The following is a 26241-nucleotide window of genomic DNA, read 5'->3' on the forward strand; positions in this document are numbered from 1 at the left end:
TTAAACAGTGGAGAGTTTAAGTGAAATATCCTGTAAAAAAATCTTTGGCACCAACTACTACTGTTTGTCTACATAGAAGCTGGTATAGGGTGGCATGTGATTGAATCAGTTATAGGTTTGACTATGTAAGGTTACTGTATCCATACTGCATGGTTCTCCACGATGGAGCATCACCACTTCTGGCTGCTCTGCCCCATGAACACCTGGGGCAAAGACTATTCACCCATTCTACAGGTAAGGAAACTGAAGCCCAGAGAGGTTGCGTGATAGAAGTTAAGGTTAGAATTGGGTTAGAAGCCACTTCTAACTCTACTCTTCAGGAGACTCTAAGTCTATCCAGTTACTAACCCAGATTCTTCTTAAGTTTCCTCCTCTTGTCAGATTTCTGAAAAAATCCTGTTCTGGTCTCTACAGCTTGTGAGCAGGAGAGTCCTTAGCTCAACCCAAAGGATCTCTGTCTCAGATCCTACTCCTGAACCCAGGGATCCACCTGAGATGGAATCAGCGACGTGAGAGGTGCCAAACAGGGCCCAGCTGAGCCTGCCCGATGCCTGGCCCTGACCCCACACCATCTGAATCCTGATGTCTGCATCTGCTGCGATGGGTTCCATCATCCCTGCCCTTGGTCACTGGGCTGACTTAGAGCCTGGTCCTGCTTTGCCCAGACAGTCAAGGGATGACAACTGTTGCAATTCAGTTCCCAGCTTTTTATGCTCCTTAAGAAACAACTGGAACTCTGTGCTGGGAATCTTGGCTGAAGTCCATCAATCAGGCTAAGTGGGGAAGGGATTCAGATCAGAGGGAGTGGGGTTTGGCAAGCAGTGGTAGGGAGGATGAGTTCAGCCATGGTTCTTTATCCCAGGTGAAAGTTACCGAACATACCCCACTTTCCGTAACTAAAAACTCTAGGAATCTGAACAGAGCATAACTCATGAGCCCCTAAAGGACCAAATAAACCTGAAGCTGGAGACATAGCATCCTCTGGATGCTACAAGGAGAACAAAGTCATGGGGTCTCAGAGCCTGGCCCTGATCACAGACCCACCTACAGCGTGAGCCTCAGAAACTCAGGCCAGGAAAAATCAGAGTGAGGGTGGAGCCAAAGCCAAGGAGGAGGAGAGGGAGTTGAGGCACCTGTAGGTGATATGCTTCTGCCGCCACTTCTGTCCCGTCAGGGCATAGCGCTTGTTTCTCCGCCTTCGGCTCAAGTGCGGGTGATCAGGGACACCACATCGGGGTTTCTTCATCCACCTGGGCAGAGAGAGGACACACAAACACACCAACACTGTGGTCCCTGGACACTCTAGGAAGGCACTGCAGCTCCCTGGTCCCAGGCTGAATGGCAACGTGCACGCTCAACCTAGACTCTGGTCCCCTGGCTCTGATGGGGTCCCCGAAAGGAACATGATCGACTGCTCGATTCATCACTTCATTCACTCCTAACTGAATATGAAGAAGCGCTGCTGCGTAAGAGACTGGGAGTCAGAAGACACGGGCTTGCTAGTTCCAGCTTCATCGCTAATCATAGGAGCCCGGGCGAGCGACTGAGTCAATGTGAACCTCAGTTTCCTCATCAGCAACATGAGAATTCTAGTTCTCGCTGGTCTTAGCTTGTGGGGAGCCTCCAAGGAGGGAATGCGCACGGAAATGCTCTGTAAGTGAAATTAGATCACATCACTCCCTGCTTTAAAACCTTCCAATGATTTCCCCAATCACCTAGAATAAAACCCAAACTCCTCACCTTGGCCCACAGCCCCTGCGTGATCCGCGATCTAGCCCCCACCTACGTGTGTGACGACACCGGCACCCCCTGCTTCCCCACAGGCACTCCGCTCCAGCTCCAGTGGCCTCCCTGCTGTGCCTTGAACATGCTAAAATCATTCAACTTCAGGGTTTTGCATTTGCTGTGTCCTCTGCTTGCCATGCCCTTCTTCTTCACACGGTTTGTTCCCTTACTTCATGAAGGTCTCTGCTCAAATGTCACCCTTTCCAGGAGGACTTCCCTGCCACCCTCTCTAAAATAATCTCCCCCTCCCCATCCCACCTCTGTCTGTTTATCCTGCTCTTACCAGATTCTCTTACCAGATTCTAACTCCATAAGGACAGGAACCTTGCCTGTATCCCCAGTGCCAGCACAGTGCCTGACTCAGAAGGTGTTCAAGAATGACTTGTTGAATGAATGAATGAGAACTATCCCATGGTAGAAAGGCATAGCTTGGAAGACAGTAAATTCTCTTTCACTCCAGGTGTTCAAAAAGTGGCTGAACAACTGTAGGACTTGGAGTGTAATTATCTGCAGCACTTAACTACACTGTATTGTGATCTGAAATCTATTCGTCTGTTGTCTCTAGTAAATAGTAAATTCTTTGAGGACAGGAACTGTTTTGTATTCATCATCGTGTCCTTAGAAGCTAGCCCTGTGCTTGGAACTAAGTAAATCCTGATAACTCTTTGTTGTCAGGTTAAGTTGCATTAGGGAACAGTGAGCCTGGGACTTCGTTGGGCATATAAAATAGGGGCCAGGATAGGAGATTTAAAAGATCATGGCTGATTGGAAGGGCCATCCTTGCATTTCATGTCTCTGTGCTGCCCTAATGACCAGCTCACTGAACTGTAGATTGAGATGCTGGGGGAAAAACAGTCTGGCCTCATTTGCAGGTGTTGAAAGCAGTTGCCTTTGGCAATAGAGAGAAAAGGAGACAGAGACTATTTTAACCAAATATTAAAAGCCCCTTGAGGGACTTAACCAGGTCTTACTCATTTTGTATGCTTTACATCACCTAGAATGTCCACACTCGGAAATCAATAACAAAAGACAAAATAATAACAATAACATGCATTGGTATAAACATTTATAATTTTCACAGTGTTCACTTTCTTTTTTTAAAAAAATAAATTTGATTCTCAAAACAACTCTGTGAGGTAATCAGAAATGATTGATCCCAATTTTACAGACGAGGGAAAAGGTACAGAGATAAATCGAGTAACTTGCAAACTATAGCAAGCTGTGAGGCAGGACTGGGACTTCGTTAATTAATGCAATTTGAGAAACAAAATCTGGGGCTTTTCTTTTCTGTGCTTAGCACAAGTTTGGGTTAGAGGAAGTTTGGGTTATGTTTGTTGAATGAATGAAGGAGTGAATAATGTGTGACATTTCCCAAGGTAGGCGCTCAAAAATAATACTTTAAAGTGCTAATCTAGCTTCCTTTCACTGACAGTCCCTGGGAAGAGACCCAGGAGGCACCTCCAGGAGGCTGAACTAGACCTGGAAGGGCCCCCAGGGAGGAAACAGGCCCAGAGAGAGGCAGCGATTGCCCAAGGTCACAGAGCTGGAGCCAAAACTAAGGTCTCCAAGTTCTACCCGCAATCACCCTCCGCATAGGGTCTGGGATTAAGTGCGAGCACCTTCCTCCTTCCCAAGCCTCCAAAACAGCGTTCCCCCGCCTTCCTACAAAGAGCTGGGGGCAGAGCGGCAAGTGGGGAATGCCATCTTCCTCCCTCAGATCTTTCCCTCTGCCTCCTTCTCTTGCTGCCACCTGCCACTCTCTGAAGCCTGTCCAACAGGCCTGCGGCTTCTGGAACAGAGCGAAACCCAAGGCCAGGTGGTGCCTCAGCAGACACACCAGTGCTCCTGCCCCGGGATGCGCTGCCATGAGGCCTGCACAAAGCCCTCAAAATAACCTCCGCTTTGAAAGGCGGTCAGGCTCTTTTTGACCAGCTGGCTCGTGAGGCCACGGGGCCAAGGAGTCCACTGTACTCACAGCATCATAGGAGCGGTCAAATGTATTATCTCAGAATTTCACAATCTCACAATCAGAGAATCTGAGGAATAGAAAATGTTCACACAGAATTTTAGTATCATAAAACCCCAGACTCGGACTTCCCTGGTGGCACAGTGGTTAAGAATCTGCCTGCCAATGCAAGGGACACGGATTCGAGCCCTGGTCCGGGGAGATCCCACATGCTGCGGAGCAACTAAGCCTGTGAGCCACAACTACTGAGCCTGTGTGCCACAACTACTGAAGCCCGCGTGCCTAGACCCCGTGCTCCACAACAAGAGAAGCCACCACAATGAGAAGCCCACACACCGCAACGAAGGGTAGCCCCCGCTCGCCACAACTAGAGAAAGCCCGTGCACAGCAACAACGAAGACCCAATGCAGCCACAAAATAAATTAATTAATTAAAAAAAAAAATAGAATCTGCCTTCCAATGCAGGGGACGCGGGTTCGATCCCTGGTCGGGGAACTAAGACCCCACATGTCACGGGGCAACTAAGCTCACGCACCGCAACTACTGAGCCCACGCACCACAACGAAAAATCCCATATGCCGCAACTAAGACCTGACACAGCCAAAAAACAAAACAAAACAAAACAAAACAAAACCAAAAAACCCCAGACTCACTAAACTTTAAAAGCTTAGAATAATGGAATCCAGAATTTAAGAGTCAAAAATCCAACACTTCCCCCACCCACCCCCCTGTAAATGAACAAGATGAGGCCCAGAGAGATGCTTATCTCAAGGAGTGACTCACCCAAGGGGTGGATTGATCCTGGATCCACAATTAGCTAGATTTCCTGTTCTCCACCCACTGACTTCCCCGCATCCTCCCCCAGCCCCGCTCCTTCTTTCCACCTGAGCTCGGGCTCCTGCCCCTCCCCCACTGCTTGGGAAACTCACTCCAGCTCTTGGTCGTGCCTTCGTAGCAGCTACGGCTTTTCTTAAACAGCTTTAATAACTTTCATGGCTATTCCTTAAAAATATATATAACATACTCAACTCTCTCCCATCTTAAACAAACAAAAATTCATCCCTCTCTAGCTCCGACCAGGGATTGAACCCCGGCCACGGCAGTGGTTCCCCAGAATCCTAACCATTAGGCCACCAGGAAACTCCCACTGATCAGCTTCTTGAAAGTTGTCCCTACCTTTGTCATCTCCACTCCTCACCTCCCCTTCTCCCCACCGCAATCTGACTTTCCTGCCACCACTCCACGGAGGTTTCAACGGCCAGCCTCTTTGTTACTAAACTCAGCAGACGCCTTTCAGTCTCCTGTTTGACCACCATGGCAGCCGACCCTGCTGACCATCCCCCTTCACGGCCATGGCATCCCCGCCCTGGGCTTCCTTCACCTCTCAGGTTGCTTCTTCTTGGCTTGTTTTGTGAGTTCCATCCCCAGCACTCTTCTCTCCCTCCTCTTTATCCTCTCCCTGAGTATAAAACCATCCCTGTAGCTTGGTTTACTTGTCATTACCTCCTAAGTATCTCCCTGAACCTCAGTGTTTCCTTCTGAGTTCTAGACCAGTGTAGCTAGATGATGGTGTCTTTCACTAAATGGGGAGCCTCTGGAGGGCAGGGATCAAAGGACCAAGCCCAGTGCCTGGCACACGCAGGCATTCAGCAAATACGTGATAAATGGGAATAGTGGAATAAGACTTGCCAACTCATTATTATTCTAGAGTTCTCTGTATCAAGTGAGATGTGTACATCTCAGGAATGCCAGAGGGATGACTCACAGACCCACAAGTTATTAGGGTCAGAGGAGATTTAAGACCATCTATAACCAAACCCCTTAATGTGCTGATAAGGAAACTGAGGCCCAGAAGGGTTAAGAGTCTTGTCCAAGGTCACACAGCAAGTTTACGGCAGAGCACATCCCCAGCTCACATAGGAAAGGGCACCTTGGGGTACTCCCTCCCAGGATGACACTGCAGGCGTAAAAGATAAGAAGGTAGGATGGGCATGGTATACAGACGAGGCCATGACAAATGTGAACCCAAATGTAAGTCTGGAAAGTTCAAAGGCACAATGTCCTATGCAAATCTTACTCGATTGTTGTCTGATCCAACACACCGGTGACTGGGATCCCGTAAAACTGCTGCATAGTGGCGACTGCTGACTGTAAGGCCTTCCCTGAGTGCAACGCAGATGCCCGTGAGTCATAGGGCAGCAGATAGCCGTATGACTTTAACCAGTTCTGAAAGACATGTGAAAAGAAAAGGGTGCATTACGCGAGAGAAGGCTCTGTTCTACCTGGGTGGAGATTTGCCCTTGAAACCAGGGATCGTTTTACCGGAGGGACTTATGGACTCAGCCTTTGATTCCTGCCTCCTTCATTCCCTCCTGCAGACACTGTCAAATTAACCTCCAGAAAGCCCAGCTCTTGTTGGCTGACTCTTCTGCTATAAAGCTTTCACTGGATCTCTACTGGCTGCAGAATAAAGATTAAATTGCATTCCAGGCTCTCTAGTACCCTGCCTCTCTACCCTGTCATGGTTTCCACTGACATATGACTAGACATGCAAGAGCACCAGAACAGTTTGTTCTCGGAAGCAGACTGGCCTGATAAAACGCTATGCCACCCAGAAACCCATTGTGTCCAAAGGCAGAGTCTGCTGAAGTATCATGTTGTAGAATATTAATAGGCATGAGATTATCTGCGGTCTTTATTGCTAATCCCTCCAAAAGAGCAAGCCATTATAAATAAATATAAACAAAATAAGCAAAACAATGTATTATTTAATTTAAATATGAGTACACAAATATATGCATAGAAAAAAGCCTAGAAGGGCGCACATAACATAATAATAGTATGGTTATGTAAGAGAATTCTTTGTTTTTAGGGAATACATGCTGAAGTATTTCAGCTTACATAACGGTGCACAATGTCTGCAACTTTTTCTTCAACAGAATCAGGGAAAAAATAGAGAGAAAGAGAGGGAGAGGAGAGAGAGGGAGAAAAAAAAAACAAATGTAGTAAAATGTTAAGAGTTGGGGAATGTGGGTGAAACGTATTCAGGAATTCTTTGTCCTATTCTTGAAAACTTTTCTGGAAGTCTAAAATAATGTCAAAATTGTTTTTGGTGAAAAAAGAATTAATTTGAATATCCTTTGTTATAGTATCTTGGGGGACTTTTTTCTGTGTTTTTCTAAGTTTTATGCATGGAGTCTTTTTTTAAAGAAGGAGAAAAACTTTAAAAGGGCAAGAGAGTCTGAAAGTAGCTTGGATGAAGAAGCTCAAACAAACAATGAATCTGAAGGACAGCAAAGTAAAGATGATTATTTCCACCAACAAGCACGAGGGATGGAAACAAGAAATCAGAAGAAATCACAGCACCAGGAAATATCTGTGGCACCGATTGGAAAGTGGGGAAAATATCCACATATCTATGGAATCCGCAAGCATGTCCTGTAAGGAGCACACCTACACGCTGGTCTCTAAACCACACAGGACCTGCTGCTCATCCTCAGAGGATTATCTTGAACACCAAGTAAGCTAATGAAGCAAAAAGATCTTAGGAAGCTGTATTATGTCCTTCCCATCTATAGTTTTGTTTCTTGTTTCTATATGAACAGTCTTATTGTGGATGCATCTGTTACAAGTCAAATCAAACCATTTTGGGAAGGAGGCAGACCAGAAACTATAAATAAGTTATTATTTATTTCGTCCCAGGTGGCTATCACATCTTTACTGCCTTGTGATGAAATCCATGTGACTGAGTAAAAACAAAAGAGTCATGGGACTTCCCTGGTGGCACAGTGGTTAAGGCTCCGTGCTCCCAATGCAGGGGGCCCGGGTTCAATCCCTGGTCTGGGAAATAGATCCCACATGCATGCCACAACTAAGAGTTTGCGTGCCACAACTAAGGAGTCTGCCTGCTGCAGCTAAGGAGCCCATGAGCCGCAACTAAGGAGCCTGCCTGCCACAACTAAGACTCAACCAACCAAATACATAAATAAGTAAATATTTTTAAAAACCCCAAAAACAAAATAGTCAGAATAATAAAGTCTTCAAACATCCACAACAGAGTGACAACCTTACCTCTTTCATGTTTGAGATCCAAAACCTGTTTTTCATTCTAAATTTTGGCACAGGATTTCAATACTTCTTGCACTTTCCCAAACTTTGAATCTCTTTCATGCCTTTGTATGTCTCCCCCATCTGCCTGGCATATTTCTTTTTTTTTTTTCTAAAATTGACCATTGTAACCATTTAATTTAGTTTTTAGAAATGCTTTATTTATTTATTTATGGCTGTGTTTGGTCTTCGTTGCTGCACGCAGGCTTTCTCTAGTTGCGGCAAGCGGGGGCTACTCTTCATTGCAGTGCACGTGCTTCTCATTGCAGTGGCTTCTCTTGTGGAGCATGGGCTCTAGGCACGTGGGCTTCAGTAGTTGTGGCATGTGGGCTCAGTAGTTGTGGCTCTCAGGCTCTAGAGCACGGGCTCAGTAGTTGTGGCACACAGGCTTAGTTGCTCTGCAGCATGTGGGATCTTCCCGGACCAGGGCTTGAACCCGTGTCCCCTGCATTGGCAGGAGGATTCTTAACCACTGCACCATCAGGGAAGTCCCTATGCCTGGCATATTTCTAAGTTTGGCAAAAATCTTTCATTATTTTAAAGTTCAGTCCATAAATTACTCCCTCTGAAAGACTTGTCTCACTCCCCAGCCTGTTATTTTCTTCCTCTTCTGTGCTCCCTAAATCCCCTATTACAGATGGTATAGCTCTTACAATATTGGGCTCTAATCATTACTTTATGTATTAGACTCTGAGTTCCTCCAGGGAAGGGTCTGTGTTTTACTCATCTCTCTATATCCGGTGCCCAGGAAGTGCCTGACAAAGTAGCTGATCATTGTCTCCATTCAACAAACATTACTGGGTACTGACTACCTGCTAGGCACTGTGCACGGCTCTGGGGATACAACGATGAATAAGGAGCTCACAGACCAACAAGTAAACCCACCATGAAAATACAGCACTAAAAATCAGGTGTGTAGAGGGTTCCATGGGAGAACGAAGGTGGGGTGTCTTATCCACATGGAGGGGTGGAGATGGGGAGCAAGGGGGAACTCAGGGGAGGCTTCCAGGTGGAGCTAAGTCGTGAAGGATACAGCATGTGCAATTGCCTGGAGGTGTTGGGATGCATGGCACATTCTGAGCGGTATTTAAAATGGCTGGAACTGGCGGGAGAGGAGTGTGGTGATGAGTGGAGAGGATTGGAAAGGAGGGGAGTGGGGAGAGATGATTTGCCATTAATTATCTGTTCACAAAGTGGGCAACTTACAGAGAATCACTTGTGACTTGACTGTGGTCTCGGATCAGCCAAAAAGCTCAAGTAAAACATCTGGAAATGGACATGATAGGGCAACTGACAAGTTACCTGTCCATTCATCCAGCTCCAGTTTCTATTCCCAGGTCAGTTATGTCATCAAAGCATTAAGTTCCTGCACCGTATTCCTCAGCCCCTCCCAGCCAGCATGCCACATTCCGTTCTTTCTTTACGGAAACTTCAATGAAGAATTGTTGGGTTGAATAAACAGGGCGGTATAGTGGGAAAGAGGCACACAGTCCTGAGATGGAATCCCGGCTTCACCACTTGTCAGCTGTGTGACTTTGGACAAACTGAGCTTCAGTTTCCTTCTTTGTAAAATGTAAACAATGACCTTCCTCCACAGGATTGCTGTTAAGATGAAATGATCAAATGTACCTGACATATAAGCACTCAAAAGTGATTCGTTTGTTATCCCTTTGGATGGTGTCTCTGTTACCTTCTGTAAAATCAACGTGGAAAACATGGTCTTTGACTCCTTCCCTGCCTTTTGAAATCTAGTCATCCTGCCCTCCCCCTGGACCAAGAGCCAGTCCTCGTGGGTCTATGGAGGGTACTGCATCTGTCACAGTCAAGTCTACCTGCTCTCGGGTGACCTATGGGCATGACCGTCTCTCACACAGCACTGGGAACACTGCATGCAGAGAGATGACAGCTGACTTGAATTGCTCTCTTCGCCCTGTCACTCAGCTTTATTGGGACCAAACAAAATCACTTTCTATCAAGCTTTAGCTTGAGGAAAATGGTTTCCCTACAGGAGATTCTGCATGCTTTCTGGTTTCAGAAAATGCACACTGGGTAACCCAGTGGTTTTCCATTTTTGGCCTTTCTGCCAGAAATCTTTCAGTCAAATTCATAGCATAAGTGTTGAACACGGTGATGCTTGGAAGTAGCTATTACTTTTTTCATCTTTCCAACCACCAAGTTATTTTTCATCCTTAAAAATCTTACTTAAAAACATTGCTTCACTCTGTAAACTGCCTCAAACCCTTCCAAAAAGAGGTGTGGTACAAACTAAAATCCAATTCCTCCCTATCTGTGGACTCAGTTAGTTCTCTTAAAATCCAATTAGGATGAATTACAGCATTTGGGAAATGGCTGGGAACTTTCGACAGATAATTCTGACAAACCAGTCAACCGACCGAGTATTTTTTGAGCACCTACCTCCAAGCTAGTATGGAATTTAAGGATCTTCTTCCCTCCTGCCCTCATTACTAGGTATGGTGGGAGATAGAGAACAGGGAATTTTTGGCATAAACTCTCTTCAGCCTTCTAAAGCTTTGGGGAATTGGAAATAGCTCTTCCTCTGTAAAGGGCAACCTGGTTTACCCAGATCCTTTTTTTGGATACTCAAGCAAGGAGCATCTCAAAGCCAATCAGGATCCATTACGAAGTTCTCAGCAGTGTCAGGAGTTAGGATCTAAGGACTCAGGTCTTAGGCAAGTGTCTAGTTCAGGGCCAAACACTGGAGTGGATCAGCCTTCTCTGGGTTCTGCTTCCCTCCCAAGTTCACTGGGAGCTCAGGGGCAGACCCCTAAGAGGGGAAATGGGAGGGGGAGGAGCTGGTCAAATGACAGCTCTAAGCCAGGGAACAGGGCATTGAGACTGGACCTCACCTGTGTGTGAGTGCGTGTGTGTGTGTGTGTGTGTGTGTGTTACAGGGTGGGAGGCTAAGGACTATGCATTAGGGACCAGACAGTTCCAACTTCTGCTGTTTAACCCTGTCTCTGCCATTCACCTGCTCTGTGACCCAGGCAATCCTCTGACTTCTCTGAGCAGAAGCTCCTGATGTTGAAGGAAGTCTTCTACACTCCAGTCGTCCCAAGTCCAGAACATTCCCTGCCCTTTCACACTTCCAGGCTGTTCCTGCTGCCAACAGAGCCCATTCTCTTTATGCATGTTAGCAAACTCGTCCTTCAAAATCTAGCTGAAATGTCACCTCCTTTGGAAAACCTTCCTTAACTCTCCCTGGCAGAGCTAGGGGGCACCCTCTTTACTCCTGCAGTGCTTACTTCTCTAAACGTTGCTCTAAACGTAACTACCACGGTGTATCACACCTGTTGGTTGATATGTTTTCCCCACTAGATTGAGTTCCCAAGGAGCAGAGACTGTCATATTTATTTTTATATCTGCTACAGTACTTAGCACAGTGCCTGGCATAATAAATAATCACTGAATGAATGAGTGAGTGAAGGAAGGAATGAATGAGTGAACAAACAGTTGGTCTAGGACGTACTGTCTGGGTACCAACGAAGGGATTTCATCTTGGGAAGGTTTAATGAGTAATACACATGAAAGCACCAAACACAATCCTTGGTATCTATTAGGGACTGAAAAAACCGTTTGCTGAAATTCAGTCTTTTGTGGTTTGACTTCTTTGCCTGATGAGGCAAGAGGCTCCATTGTCCCATTTGAAAAAAGATAAAATCCACTAAAGGAAAAAAAAGCCCCATTCAGTTTTAAACAGAATGACCTACCTTTCATCTTTTTACACCTGGATCCATTAATCAATCACCAGCCGTGTGAGAATTCTAACCTTTACAGCTCAGTTAACCAACTCTAAGATGTCTGTCACCCTTTAAGTGCTGAAAAAGGTGTAAACCCAGAGGAAAGTGAGAAAGGTCTCAGAGTGCGAGCAGGGACCAAAATAGCTGGGCTGAACCGAAGATGGAGAGATTACCAACAACACCGCGTGATTGGTCCGCTGGCCAGAAGGCGGGATTTTGATTCCCGAGAAGCCGAAGCTGAGACGTTTAGCTGCAGTGGCAGGCAAAGGAGAGAGCGGAGAATAACAAGGAGAAAAAAAGTGGCCCGAAGAGGGAAGAGAGCGGCAGACAGCAGAGGCGGTGGTGAGATTAGAAGTGTCAATGGAGGCGGCAAGTAGCAGATCAACTGGTGTGCTGCTGTTTGCTCTTGGAAAACAGAGATGGCCATGGGGGAGGAGAGAGATGGATCGGTCAAAACAGCGTCTCCTGGGGGTGTTCAGGAGCATTGCATCTGGTTGGGTGTGAGCCCAAACCAGACTGTACAGGCCTGGAGAAGGAGCAGGGGAATGATTAGGATCTGGTGTTTGGTCAGGAATCCAGTGGGTCTGAAGGTAACGTCAGAAAGGCCAGAGGCGAAGTCTACAAAGAAGGGACAGGCAGGAAGGTGTTAAATTTGGAAGCATGGGCTGGAATGAGAAAGAAAGAATCAAAGATCTTGATCAAAGAGTTTGGGCAGCTGAGGTCATAATCTAGGGTGACAATGTGAGTAACAGGAACAAGGCATCGACCTCAACATGCATGGGAAGTCCAAGTCCAGTTCTAGAGGGACAGCGACAAGCTAGAGCATGACTAAGGGAGAGTGGCCAGGAGAGTGAGGGAGTCATTCGTAGGAACCATAGCCCACGAGGAAAGATGATGGATGTTTAGGCTGGAGAAGGGAGGACTGCAGGGGACATGACTGTCTTCAAAAAGCCAAAGGGCTATGGATGAAGATTTATTCTGGTTGGCAGACAGCCAAGCTAAGACCAGCACAGGAGATCACAGGACATAGATCTTGACTCACTCAGATAAACAACTTTTTAACAGAGATGTTCTAATTATAGTAACAAGGATATAGCTACTATTATTAGAACTCCTACTACATACCTGGCACTGTGCCAGGCAGTCTAGACTACAACGACCCCACAAGGTAGGAATTATGATCCCAATTTGCAGATGAAGAAACTGAGGTTCAGAGAGGTTAAATAATCATCCAGAGCCACAAAGCTAATAAGTAGCAGGATTCAAACCCAGTTGTCTCTGAAACCAGGCATTTCACACTGTCAGACCACTGGACAGGCATCCCTTTCCCCTCGCAGGACTTTCTATAGCTCACACTCCTTTCTGTACCTTATCTCAGATCACCGTGAGCTCAATACCCTTCTGCTGTGATTCCTACGCCAGGCTTCGGCACCGCCCCCCACCCAGTTATCAAACCAGAAACTTCATATGACACATGTCTCCCCGCTCTCCTTCATCCACATTGTCTTTTACCAAAGAACTATTGGCTCTACCTCCTAAACATCGAATCTGTTTCTGTCTATTCATTCAATACGTATTTATTGAGGACCTACTACGATGTCCAGGCACTGTGGGCTAGGCTCTGGGATAGAACATCGAACAAAAACACTCTCCTTACTTTCTAGCTACAGTCTAGTGGATGAACCATGTTGCAATAAGTGCTATGAAAATAAAGTAGGGTAAGGAGATGGAGAGTGATGGGACTTTTGTATTAAGAATGGTCGGGGGACGTCTCTGAGGAAGTCACATCTGAGCAAGAGACCTGAAGGAGGCGAGGGAGTTCCAGGAAGAGGGAACAGAAAGTGTGAATACCCTGAGGCAGCTTCAAAGTCTTCCCATCAAGAGCTTTTGAGGGAGGGGGAAACGGGAGGTATTAGTCAAAGGGTACAAAATTTCAGTTACACAAGATTAATAAGTCCCGAAGAGCTACTGTACAGCATAGTGCCCATAGTCAACAATACTGTATTATACACTTAAAACATTTGCTAAAAGGGCAGACCTTAAGTTCTTAGCACAAGGTGATGATGATGGTGGTGGTGATAATGATGATGATGGTAGAAATACAGAGGGCAGGAGGAAACTTTTGGAGGGGATGGATTTGTTTATGGCATAGATTGTGGTGATGGTTTCACAGGTGTATACTTAGCTCCAAACTCATTAAGTTGTATGCAGTAAATATGTGAAGCTTTTTGTATGTCAATTATACCTCAATAAAGTGGTTTTAAAAAAACCAAGAGGCTTCATGATATGGTCCCTGACTACCTCTGCAGCCTCTTTTACCACTCCCCACCTAGCACTCTGTGTTCTAGTGTGTTCTAATTCTTCCAGACCCTGACATACATAGTTCCTTCTGTCTAGATCACGCTCCTCTCTCTTTCTCTGGGGAAGCCTTCCTTGACCCCTTAACTCAGGAGTTCCTTCTACATCCCTGGTCAGTACCCATCCTTCTCCTTATCACAATTCTTATCACACAGTGTTGCAATGGAGTTGCTTGTCTCCTCTCCTTGACTACACAATGCCGAGGGCGGGGCCCATAGTCTTGTCTTCTTCACTGTTGTATCCCCACACCTAGCACGGGGCCAGCATAGATACCTCTTTATTGAATAAAACAAGTTGAAGTGCTCAGGGAGAGGATGAGTGATTGCTGGTCAAAATTTGTTATAGAACAGAGTTTCTTAACCCCGGCACTACTGGTATTTTGGGCCAGATAATTCTGTTGTAGGAGGGCTGTCTGGTGCATCGTAGGACATTTAGCAGCAACCCTGGCTTCTACAACAAGATGCCAACAGCACCACCCCCTCAGCTGTGACAACCAGAAATGTCTCCATTGGCCAAAGAGTTCCCTCGACGGTGGGCAAAATTGTCCCATGTTGAGAACCACTATTATAAAGGGATTCCCATATAGGGCTGCCTTGAATATTCTCTAAGGGTCCTTTCAACCCTAAATTCTGCACTAGGCATTTAGGGAAAGCACTAGGCATTCAGTCAATAGCCTCCTAGGATGGGGCTCAGAAGGAGAGCTGGTTTCCTTATCTGAGCAGGTGGACATGAATGGTAGTGAGGTGTGGAGAGCGGTGAGGAGCGAGGCAGCTTGAGAGGACATTTAGGGTATGGTTAAGAGTACACGCTCTGGAGACACACCGTGCTGGGCTCAAATCCTAACTCTCCCATTTACTTGTTACACAACCTCAGCAAATTATTCAGCCTCGCTACTGTTCACATCAAGCTCCATCTGCATAATGTCCTTAGCATGTGCCCCATGGAGTGGTTGTAAAGATTAAATAACATAATATGTGGTATTGAGTGCTCAGTAAAAGATAGCAACAATAATGGCTGTTATTGTCCTGATAGGTGACAAACAACTCTAAAGCCCTCACTGCACTGCAGCCCCAAACACTGAGGCTGTGTTTCTCACTGGGCAGTCCTTGTGCATCATGGGCTGTCAGCGTCACATCATCCAATGAACTTGTTATAAGTACGTATTCCCAAACGTGAATTTAGACCTACAAAATCAGACCCTCTGAGGCTGGGAACTGGGAATCTGCGTTTTTAAAAAGAGAGCACCTAAAGTGATTCTGTTGCCTACTAAAGTTTGAGAACCGCAGTAAGGACGGCTGGGGGTGATGACCCTGTGCCATGAAGAATGGGCATGTTACGTTCAGTATCACCTCTGATTTGCTAGGACAGGAAGCATGTTGCCATTTAGGAAAGCCTTCTATTAAAGTTGGCTCAAGATCCAGCCCCTGCCCTCTGTGCCTCGGCTCTGCTCTCATCCCTGGGTCCTTCACCCGCCTGTCTCCTCGGCCAGCCCTTACAAGTGGGTTTTGGCATCAGTTTCCCTGGCTGGCACTCAGGTCCTAAACAGAGATTGTAAGGACGCTAATCTGCTTCTCAGGACCTCAGGTTCCCTGCCTGGTTCTCAGTGTCCTCCAGAGAGTGAGACTCTAGTCCCTACACACCCGGGAGCTGAGTGAGGTTGTATCTGAAAAGACAGGTCACTTGGGACCAAGATGCCACCACATGCCAAATATTACTTAACTCCGCTCCTTCCAGCTGAGTGTCCTTGGGCAAATGACCTAACTTCTTTAAGCCATCATTTTTATTCACCCGTTACATAGAGGATATTAAAAGAAGGGTTGTTAGGAGGATTCAGTAAGATGATGATTCAGTAAGATTCAGTAATAGCTAAAATCATGGCCCTTCAAAGATGTCCACATCCTAATTCCCAAAACCTGCTATGTTGCCTTACATGGCAAAGGAGACTTTACAGGTATGATTAAGTTAAGTATCTTCAGGTGGGGAGATTAGCCTGGATCATCCAGGTGGGCTCAGTGTAATCACAACGGTCCTTATAAGAGGGAGGCAGGACATCAGCGTCAGAGATGGAGACGTCAAGACAGAAGCAGATATCATGCCATTGTCGAAAGGGGACCACAAGCCAAGGAATGCGGGTGGCTTCTAGAAGCTGGAAAAGGCAAGGTACGAATTCTCCCCTGCAGCCTCAAGAAATAATGCAGCCCTGCTGACACCTTGATTTTAGTCCCTTTAGTCCCATTTCAAGCTTCAGACTATAAGATAATATTAAATAAGAACTAATAAATTTCAGAACTGTAAGAAAACAAATTTGTATTGTTATAGGCCCCAAAGCTTGTGGTAATTTGTTTCAGTAGCAGTAAGAAGCTAATAGATGAATGTAAAGCATTTAGCAGATCCTGGCACATAGTAAGCTTTCTCACAATGTTATTGTCTGTATTTTTCTCCCACACTCTTCAGCAGTACGTGGACCACCACCTTTGGTCATTACTGCTGGACCGAATCACTGTGTCCTTCGGTGACTCCTCAGAGACCAGCCTTGTCACTGTGGCAGTTCCCTCCAACTCCTGTGCCACCAAAATCCGCTTCCTCCTCCACCCACAGAACTCAGGTCCCAGCCTTGCCGCTGAACCCACCTGAGTTATAACTAATTTTTTAAAACTTCAAACGTGAAGGCCTAACCATGGAGGTATCTAGAAAATGCACTCATCAACGAATACTTAGGGATCATCTGATTTAACACGCTTAATTTGCAGAAGAGAAAAATAAAACTCAGGGAGAAATGACTTATCCAAGGTCACAGAGCAAGTTGGTGGAGGAGCTGAAAATGGAGGCTAGTGCCCCTGCCTCCCAGGGATGGTTCTCTCTGCCATGCTACACCCTCCATGCTAGCTCTGGTTTGCCTCCAAAGGCTGTGTCTTTTAAAAATTTTCTTCTTTTCCCACTCACAGCCAGTCTAAAAAGGGCCCTCAGGATCGCCCACAAAGCCCAACTTAGCTTCTTGACAAACACCTTAATGGCACGGCATTGCCTCTTGGCTGCCACCATCTCTCGAGTGGGTGGAAAGTGCACCAGCGGGAATTCCCTGGCGCTCTGCACAGTGTCCTTGGCCCACTCCCAGGAGGCCACCACAAGCCAGACAATCACCATGCCCAGGGAGGTGGCACATTTCGGGTTTTGGATCAGCCAGACACTGGGATGTCTGAGTTTCCCAATTCTGGGGAGGCTTCCTCCTAAGGCCAGGAGGGTAGCCATGTGCACATTCACTCTCTGAGAAGCAAGGCGCCTTAGTCTTCCTTGCCCTTTCCAGTGCCTTCCTGCAAATCTGCCATCATCTTCTGTCCGATGGGGCTTAACTTATTGATGAGTTTAGAAAAGGGAAGAAGGAAGACAAAGACCGTGGTCAGGCCTTAGTTTCTCAACTGAAATAGGCAGATAGCTGAAGTAGATAACCTCTAAGTAATTATATAAAGTTCTATTACTTTAGCTTAATTGGATTGAGTGTGGAGCTGATCCTCACGGCCAGTCTTAAAGTCTAAGCTCCTCAGCATGGCACTCAGCAAGCCTCACAGTCTGATGCCAATGCACCTTTCTAGCCTTACCCTCTGACTTGTATGCCCCACCCTTCTATTCCCTACCCCAAGTGCCCCCTCCTCTAGCTACTGATCTACTTGTGTTGCCTGAACACATCCTGCAAGTTCCTTCCTCTCTGCCTTTTTTCATTCCCTCTCCCTAGAAGGCTTTTCCCACGTGGATACTGGCCTCTCCCGGATGAACTAATAGATAAATTTCCTTTGAAATGCAACTTGAATGTCACCTCACCTGGGAGGACTATCCAAGGTTAAATGGACTTCCTCTGTGCTCCCATATGCACCCCTTACTTACAGCATCTTTCATAGTACATTATCAATAGTGGTTTCCATGCCTGTCACTCCTACTGAACTCTTCCTCTTGGAGCTTACAGCCTGGAGGGGGAGGGAAACATGGAAAGACGAAATGTTTCATTCCAACGGTGATAAGTGAAGGAAAAGGAGAAGGTGCTGGGAAAGAAAGTGTGTGATAGGAGCTCTAGGCTGTGACGTCAGGGATGGCCTCCCAGAGGATGTGACATCTCAGCTGAGACCTGTGTATGAGCAGAAGAGGTGAAGGTGAAGGTCAAATAATGAGTGCCCCAGGAAAAGGAGAGCTTATTGAATTCCTGAGATGGGAAGGAGCCTACCTATTAGGAAAAGAGAAAGAAGGCCAGGGCAGCTGGAGTTGACTGAGAAGCTGGTATAAAAGGGAGCAGAGAGGTGGGGAGGACTCGGTGATGCAGGGGCTCAGAGGCCTGATTAAGCAACCTGAGGGGGTGCTGGGTACAAGGGGCTTACGACACTATTTGTTCTACTTTTGTGTGTGTTTGAAATTTTTCCGTAATAAAAATTGAGAAGTGGCCATAGTATTGTAATATTAGTTTAGCCTTTACCTTAAAAGCCATTTTAAGCAAGGTGAGAGTGGGAGTCACAAACCAGATTTTTTTGTTTAAAAATTAAAAAAATTAAATATTATAAGCATTCAGAAAGGCATAAAAATAATTTTTAAAAAACCCTTGGATAATCACCAACCGGCTTTGTTAAATCTTGGCTTTTGCCATATTTGCTTCAGATATAACTGGCCCCTGCGTAGATTTATTTATTTATTTAAATTTATTTATTTATTTATTTTTTACTGGAGTAAAATTGCCTTACAATGTTGTGTTAGTTTCTGCCACACAGTGAAGTGAATCAGCCATACGCATACACACATCCCCTCCCTCTTGGACCTCCCTCCCACCGCCCCCCCATCCCACCCATCTAGGTCGTCACAGAGCACCTAGATTTATTTTTAAAAGGTCACTCTGGCTGCCGTGGGAAGAAGGATTAGAGGCAGGCAAGAGAGGCGGATCAGGTGGGAAGTTTCTGGAATCCAGGTGAGACAGGATGGAAGTTTAGACTAAAGTAGAGGCAACAGTGGTGGAGAGAAGCGGCCACAGGGAAGATCTGTTCAGGAGGTGGAAGTGCTGGGCTGGTGGTTGATTCTACTGAGGCAGGTGAGAGGAAGACCAGCTGAAGGAGGGCTCTTTCTGGCCCAGTGCTTTTGGGGCACAGAGAATGGTGTGCATGTGAGTGTTTGTGGTACAGAAGTGAGTTTTGAAATTATTGTTGCTGGGACCTCCCTGGTGGTCCAGTGGGTAAGACTGCGCTCCCAGTGCAGGGGGCCCAGGTTCCATCCCTCGTTGGGGAATTAGGTCCTGCATGCATGCCGCAACCGAGAGTCCGCGTGCTGCAACAAACATCCCATGTGCCACAACTACAGATCCCACGTGCTGCAACTAAGACCCGGTGTAGCAAAAAAAATAAATAAATTTTAAAAATTATTGCTAACAGAGTTGTTAATAACTATGCCTTGCTTTTCTCTACCTACTTTGTTATAACAACGTTTCTGATTTTTGAGAAAATATTATCTTTTATAAATGTGGCTTTGCTGTTATCCTATAGATCATCAAAGCCTAGTTCCAAGTTGCCCTTTAAAATGAATGCATGGAGTAATGATGAAGAAAAATCAGGGAAGGACTTGAAGGAAATTGATCCTGAGGGCCAGTGAAACCAAATGATTTGTTTCAGAATTTCTCAGCTGGGGAGGGCCAGAGCTGGGGTGCACAACTTTGATCCACACACTAGAACAGGTATACAGACCTGAGTTGTGCGAAGAAAGCTAAAAGCGCCCGGGGCAGCAGCCAGCTCCCAGGACAACTCAGAACAGGCCTCGGTGCCTCCATCCCCTCAACAAGGCTCTGAGAATCTGAGCAGGTCACTTCTCTGCTCAGAAACCTTTCATGACTCCTCTCAGTCTTTGGACAAAAGCCAATTTCACAGTCTGCTCTCAGCCTCCCTTTCCAGCCTCTTCTCAAACACTCTTACTGGAAATAACAATAATTCAAGGCCTCAGGCACATCAAATCCTCTACCATTTCCTAAATACGCCCTGCACATGTGTGGATCCTTGGTTAATGTTTTCCTTCTCTCTGGACTGCCCCACTCAACGTTCTTTGTCCGTTTCCTCCCTCAAAGGTTCATCTTCGATACCAACCTTCTTCCTAGAACATTCCCTAACTTCCCCAACCCCATCTCCTCCCCCTTTGGTGCTTCCCCAGAACTTTAAACCTCTAGCATACATTGATTTTTCTTCAAAAAAGGTACGGACTTTTGCATACCAAGCACTATGAAAGAAGTTGGTGGGGGACACAGATAATACAATCAATTTTAAAATATTTATCAAGTATCTAGAATGTGCCAGGCACTGTGCTAGGTCCTGAGGAGTCATTGGCTGCAGTCTATTAAGAACTGCGTCCTCTGATTTTGAGTCTAAACTATACCATATCATAAGGCTAGGTTTAATCTCTAAGATTAATCTCTCTGGTACAATTATAATTTACATTTATTTGCTCTAAAACTACCTCTTTCAACGACTGGAGTGGGATATACCTGAAAGTGGAGGAGATTAGCTAAAAGGCTATTATAATAATCCAGAATAGGATAGTTTCATATATAGAGAAAACCTCAGATCTAGGACAGAGAACCTAGCTTCTGGTCCTTGCTTTACTGTTTATTAGCTCCATATGGGTCTCTGGACAATGCGTGGACAAGCCACATCATCTCTCTGAGTCTCCGTTTCCTCCTCTATTAAAATGAGGTCAATATCTTCCTAGTCCACCTCATGGTGTTGTTGCCAGGATCAAGTGGGGCCAGGCACATAAAAGCATCTGGAAAATGCAAAGTGCTTTACAGATATGAGGCTATTAATGTGATAGGAAAAACCATAGTAGTAATAAGAGAAAATGATTTAAAAATGCAGCAGAGTAGACTCAGGTTAGGTAAAAGGAAGAACTTCCTAACAGTGAGAATTTTTTTTCAGACAAGAATGAAGATATATTGGAGGCCATGATCACATTGAAATACATTTTTGGCTTGGGAGTCTGTTAGTGCTTCCTACTAGGCCTACCCCACCCCTAAACTCATTTAGGGCTCTAACTATCCTTGACTACAGGTGCAAACTGAGGAACTTTTGCCATCTGCCCAGAGCAGACCCCTCAAAACCAGTCTACAGAGCAGGAATCCATTAAGCCCTGGGTCCTGGAGTCACACTCTGTCACTCATGTGTCCTGTGCTGATTGGCTTGTCTCTTTCTGCCTATACTGACCTTCCTCAGAATCAAATTGGAAGTTAGGAGGGCCAAAAATCTATGTATGGGGCATTCTACTCAGCTAATAATAAGAGAAAGAGATGCTTTAAATAAACCAAACACAGGAAGCCAATTAGAGAATCAGTGGGACCCCTCAATGTGCAAAATACAAAAGAAAGACTCAAGAAAGCAAAGGAGAAAACAGATTGAACGAATTTTTTTTTGGCTTTGTCTTTTGGTAACAAAAGTTCAGAAATATGAAATCAAAGCCAAAGATAGTGAAAACGCTTTCAACTAATAAGTCAGGAAGCCAGGGAAAAGTTCTAGTTCTGAATCACCTACTATCAGGCTTAGTGACCTTGGGCAACTCACTTATGGCAATTTACGAAGTATCTGTTAAGTATCTTGTTAAGTGTGCTTACTTAGGGATCTCTAAGATCATGACCACCTCTCAATTCCTCTCTATTGTATATCACTACCATTTGATGACAGCCTACCTAAAGAGTTATGAAAGAACTCAAGGGTGTCATTGTGGAACCACTGACAAGCAGAATAGCCTCTATTTTCATTAAAGGAAGTACAGGTAGGCAATGAGTTTTATTCCTAAGAAGGGTTTTAGAAGGCACCTTAAGACCACATGCCCATGAGTGTCTATTTCAGATGCATGTAACTTTTTGGCCTAAAGGATGAAGAGAAGAATCATTGGATGCTTTCTGAGTAATTAACAATGAGCATTGAGAGTTGAGGATTGTGCTGGATCTAAAAACATAAAGCACTTTGGTTGGGGAAGGCCCTGCCTAAGAACCACAACCCTTTTCCCGAAAATAATGTTTAAGTATTAAAAAAAAAAATTAAATGACAAACTGGCTGGAGCTGCCTCAAAGTGCTCCTCTGAGAAGAGAGAAATAAATGCCTAGAGAAGTCAGGGAGTTTCCTATAGAGGCAGGGCTTGAGCTGGAACTTTAAGAAAGGAGGCAGATGGATGGGGGGAGGTACAGCATGTGTAAATGTCCAGGGAAACATGGGGAGCTTATCTTAGGATAAAGGAGAAACAAGCTTGTCTGGAGTAAGGATGTGTATGGATGAGCAGGGGGAAAGGCAGCTTCTAGTGAGGCGGTAGGGTGGAGTCAGACTGCAGAGGCCTTAAAAGACAGAGAGAGGACTAAGCAACGTTATCTTCTCGCTGAAAAGCAGCAATATTTCTATAAGGTTTCAACCACGTGATCCACTAGGATTCAATGAGGGGATAATAGTGTGCAAATTGTTCACAGAAGGAGTGGATATAATTATCTTTCAGAAAGTTTTGGACAATATATTAGAAATGGAAAATGGAGACACCATGGAATTGAGGGTGATGAGGGCCTGAGAACTCAGAGATAGAAAACGGTAGAAGGAAGTAAACAATAGAAGGCAATAAATAAATAGGTGGAAATAAATAAATAGATGGAGCTGGTCACATCTCTAAATGAAAGGAGATTAAGAATGCAGGGGGCCCCAAGAGACCATGCTGGGACCTGTCTGATTTAAATTTTTTATCAGTGATTCAGAAGAAGTAGAGCAAAGTGAAAATTTCAGGACTGCAGGTCATATTAAGCCCTTTCAGGTAGGGACATGCTCTGCCAAAGGAGAGAGAAAGAGAGAGCTAAAGGAAGGTACTGAGTGGGATACAAAATGGCAGATAAATGTCAACGTGGGAAATGTAAGGTAACAATGTACTCTGGTAAGAATAATGCACAGATAGGGTGTTGTGTTCCAGGCTATCAGTTTTGACCCAGGAAAGGGATTGGGGAGCTACTGCGGATTGTTTCCTAAAGGCAGTGTCCTAATGTGTTGGGATCAGGAAGCCTGACAAAGAGATAGGCAGAAGCAGGAAGGGACCTAAAAATCAAAGAGGAAATCATTCTCCTTTGTGTAAGATGACAAGGTCCCATATTTGGGGAGAATGGTCAGGTTGACATCCATTGAAAGTTAGGGCCCAAGGATATATAGAAAAGGGTAATTAAAATGATTTGTGAGGATGAATGTGACTATTCTAGAGGTGGCCTATTATAAGGGGGAAACAAGTATGAAAAGACAAAGGCTAAGAGAGGTGGAATAATCAAAGCCTATAAAACTGATAAAGATAAGGAGTGGGTAGCATTACCTTCTCTCCAATCCTAACATATTCAACCAAAAAGCCTCCTCTTAATGCTTGAAATATCATAGGAATAAAAGGGTTTCAGAGTTGAGATCATTCAGCCCTATCTCTTTGTATTAGAGATGGTAAAATTCAGGCTTAGAGAGGGCAAGGAAATAGCCCAAGGTCACAGAAGCCACCAGGAGCCAAGGTAGGATTAGAAGCCCAGGCCTCCTAAATCCCAGGCTAGGGTCTTTCCGCCTCACCCTGTGCACTCAGGAAGACTAAAGGAATCCTACTTTTTATAGGGTGTAAACTCATGAAATGCATTACTTTGAGATGAAATAAAGCTGAAAACACAAACAAGCTAGGGAAAGTTTTCACTAAAAGTCAACAGCAATTATAAGGCATTTGGAAGAAAACTACCAGCAGGACTAGAGACTTTCTACACACCCTAATTTGCGGGCGATCATGTACCCCTTTGAGAGTCTGAAGAAATCTAGGGATTCTCTCCAAGAAAAACCCATTTGCACATACAAACACAATTTTACACAAGATTTCAGACTCCCTGAGTCCCATGCCCAATTAAGAATTCCTGTTCTGGCAGATTCTTCTGAACAAATAGACTGCTTCAACAATCACACTCCATCTCTTACGATAAGTGAGGCGATCACTCTGATATTCCTCAGCAAAAAACAACAACAACAACAACACTGTCTCAACGTCACTTATCAGAATTGCAGACCTGTAGGTTGGAAGAGACCAGAGATATTACCTAGTCCAACTGCCCCCCGCCCCCCTTGTGTGACATAGGATAGTATCATGGTTAAATATGTGGAGACTAGAGTCAGCCTGCCTAGGTTAGAATCCCAACTCCATTACTCACTAGCTGTGTGATCTTGGGCAAGTTACTTAGTTCTCTGAGTCTGTATCCTCATCTGTAAAATGAGGAAAATAATTACAATTATCTCGCAGCGTAGTTACGAGGATTAAACGCGATAATTCACATAAAACTCAGCACCAGGCCTGGCACGTAGTGAGTGCTCAGTCGATGCTAGCTGGCATTATTGTTATTATTATGCTTGTATCCAGGCAGGTATTATGCATGCATCCATCCAGTCCCCTCCTGGAGCTTTTGCTTGCACATCTCTGCGATGAGCAGCTCACTGCCTCCCGAGCTGATTGAGCAGCTCCGATTGTTACAAACTTCTTCTCATGTTGAGCGAAATTCGCCTTCTTGCGACCCTTACCCCCACCCCCGTTGGCCCTAGTTCTGGCCTGCGGGGCCACACAGAGCAAGGCCGTCCTTCCTCCACGTGACAGCCCTTCAGATACGAAGACAGTGATCGAGTCCTTCCCCCGTTCCCCCGCCGCCCTCCCCGCCCCCCGCTCCCCCCCGCCCTGTCCTCTCGTCTCCAGCTTGAACACCCTCGGGTTCTTCTCCCAAACCACAACAGACTGGCTGCGCTTACTATTTACTCCCAGGCGTTGTACGGCTTCCCTCACACATAGGCAGGCAGGCCACACGCCGCACCGCCACAGTTCCGACCCTCCCGCTCCGCCCCCGCCCGCTGCCGCTGTCCGCGGTGCTGAAGCGGCTCCGGGCCCCCGCAGGCCTGGCGCGGCCCTTCCCAGCCCCCGCCCTGGGCCGCTAGCCCGGACCCCCGGCGCGGACCCCCGGCGCGCCACCTCCGCGCCCCGGGCGGCCGGCGCGGCCCGGCCCAGGCCCGGCCCCGGCGCCGCCCCCCGCCCTGCCCGGAGGTCCCGAGCCCGCGCCCCGGCCCGGCGCGCCAGCCCCACCTGCCCGGCGAAGGGTGCCTCCGCCTCGGCCGCCCGCGCCGCCCGGTCCCCGGCCCCCGCCGCCGCCGCCGCCGCCGCCGCCCGCGCGGCGCCCGGGAGGCAGCAGAGCGCGGGCAGCAGCAGCAGCAGCCGCTCCGGGGCCCGCCAGAGGCTCCAGCGCGGGGCCAGGCCCGGCGGCGGCGGCAGCCCCGGCGCGGCGCGGCCGCCCCGGCTCTTCGGCATCCCGGCGGCGGGGCCCGGCCGCCCGGCTGCGATGGCGGCGGCGGCGGCGGCGGCTCCGGCCGGGTCCTCCCGCTGCAGCCGCTGCGGAGCCGCCGAGTCACCGCGCCGCGGACACGCGCCCGGCCCGCCTGTCTTCGCCGCCGCCGCCGCCGCCGCCTCGGCAGCCCGCGCGCCCCCGCCTCCGCGCGCCGCGCCCCGGCGGGGGGCGGCCAGGGGCGCGGGGGCAGCACCCAGGCGGGACCCGCGGAGCCGGCGGCTCCGGGCCAGCCCGGAGACACTGGCCGAGGAACGACGCTGGGGTGGGAGTCGCAGAGGCCAAAAGAACCGCTCTGGAGGCAGGGTCCAAAGGGGTGGAACTGGAGGAGGGGGGCCTGAGTGGCAGCCCAGGGGGAGGGGGAAGAGGCTAAATAAATAATCCTAGAAATAGAACCACGCCGCGGCTCTGGGAGAGGATATCCGGGGTTGGGGGTCCGAAGCCAAAGGCATAGTCCTGGGGGAGAGGGTATGAGGCGGGACACTGCAGGAGGGGGTCTGGGCCTGGGGGAGGGGAATGAGGAGTTGCCCTGGGGTAATGGTGAGGTTGGAGGGAATGAGCTGAAGAAATAGCCCTGGAGGAGAGGGTCTGAGAGGGTGGCAGTGGAGAAGGGAGGGCAGGGAGGGTGAGAAACTAAAGAATAAACCCGAGGAGCATTTCAGGGGGGTAGCCCTGGAGACATTAGGTGAAATTAAGGTGAAGCTCATTCTCTCACCCACAGAGGGAGAGACATCAACCAGTTGGGAAGATCATCTTTCATCCAAAACAACCCATATTTATTGAACACTTTCTATATATATGTAGGGCTCTGGGCTACTTGGGATACAAAAAAAAAAAAAAAAAAAAAAAAAAGAGGCTGATTCCCTGAAGTGTAGATGTTTACAGCTTGGTGAGAAAACATA

General features: G+C 47.0%; 1 protein-coding gene and 1 long non-coding RNA gene across 3 annotated transcripts in view; one reads left to right on the top strand and one right to left on the bottom strand.

Annotated features, from left to right (window-relative positions):
• LOC309613077 overlaps window positions 1-20762 on the top strand; it is a 37579-nt gene extending 16817 nt beyond the window's left edge. Inside the window, exon 2 of the long non-coding RNA XR_014235516.1 lies at window positions 15007-20762. This is a non-coding gene — a long non-coding RNA (uncharacterized lncRNA). The remainder of the gene's footprint in view (window positions 1-15006) is intronic.
• MMP24 (matrix metallopeptidase 24) overlaps window positions 1-25305 on the bottom strand; it is a gene marked incomplete at its 5' end in the record, with an annotated part of 44775 nt that extends 19470 nt beyond the window's left edge. Inside the window, 3 exons of one of the 2 annotated variants that reach the window (XM_082359493.1) lie at window positions 1134-1250; window positions 5829-5977; window positions 25084-25305. In XM_082359493.1, the coding sequence (XP_082215619.1) occupies window positions 1134-1250; window positions 5829-5977; window positions 25084-25305 (488 nt within the window). Of the gene's footprint in view, window positions 1-1133; window positions 1251-5828; window positions 5978-18187; window positions 18275-25083 lie in introns of those variants that run through there. The other variant, XM_082359494.1, reaches the window with a different exon arrangement.
• Window positions 25306-26241: the final 936 nt, after the last annotated feature.

Source organism: Balaenoptera borealis, assembly GCF_965194805.1.
Source record: "Balaenoptera borealis genome assembly, chromosome: 16".
Lineage (NCBI taxonomy): Eukaryota > Metazoa > Chordata > Mammalia > Artiodactyla > Balaenopteridae > Balaenoptera > Balaenoptera borealis.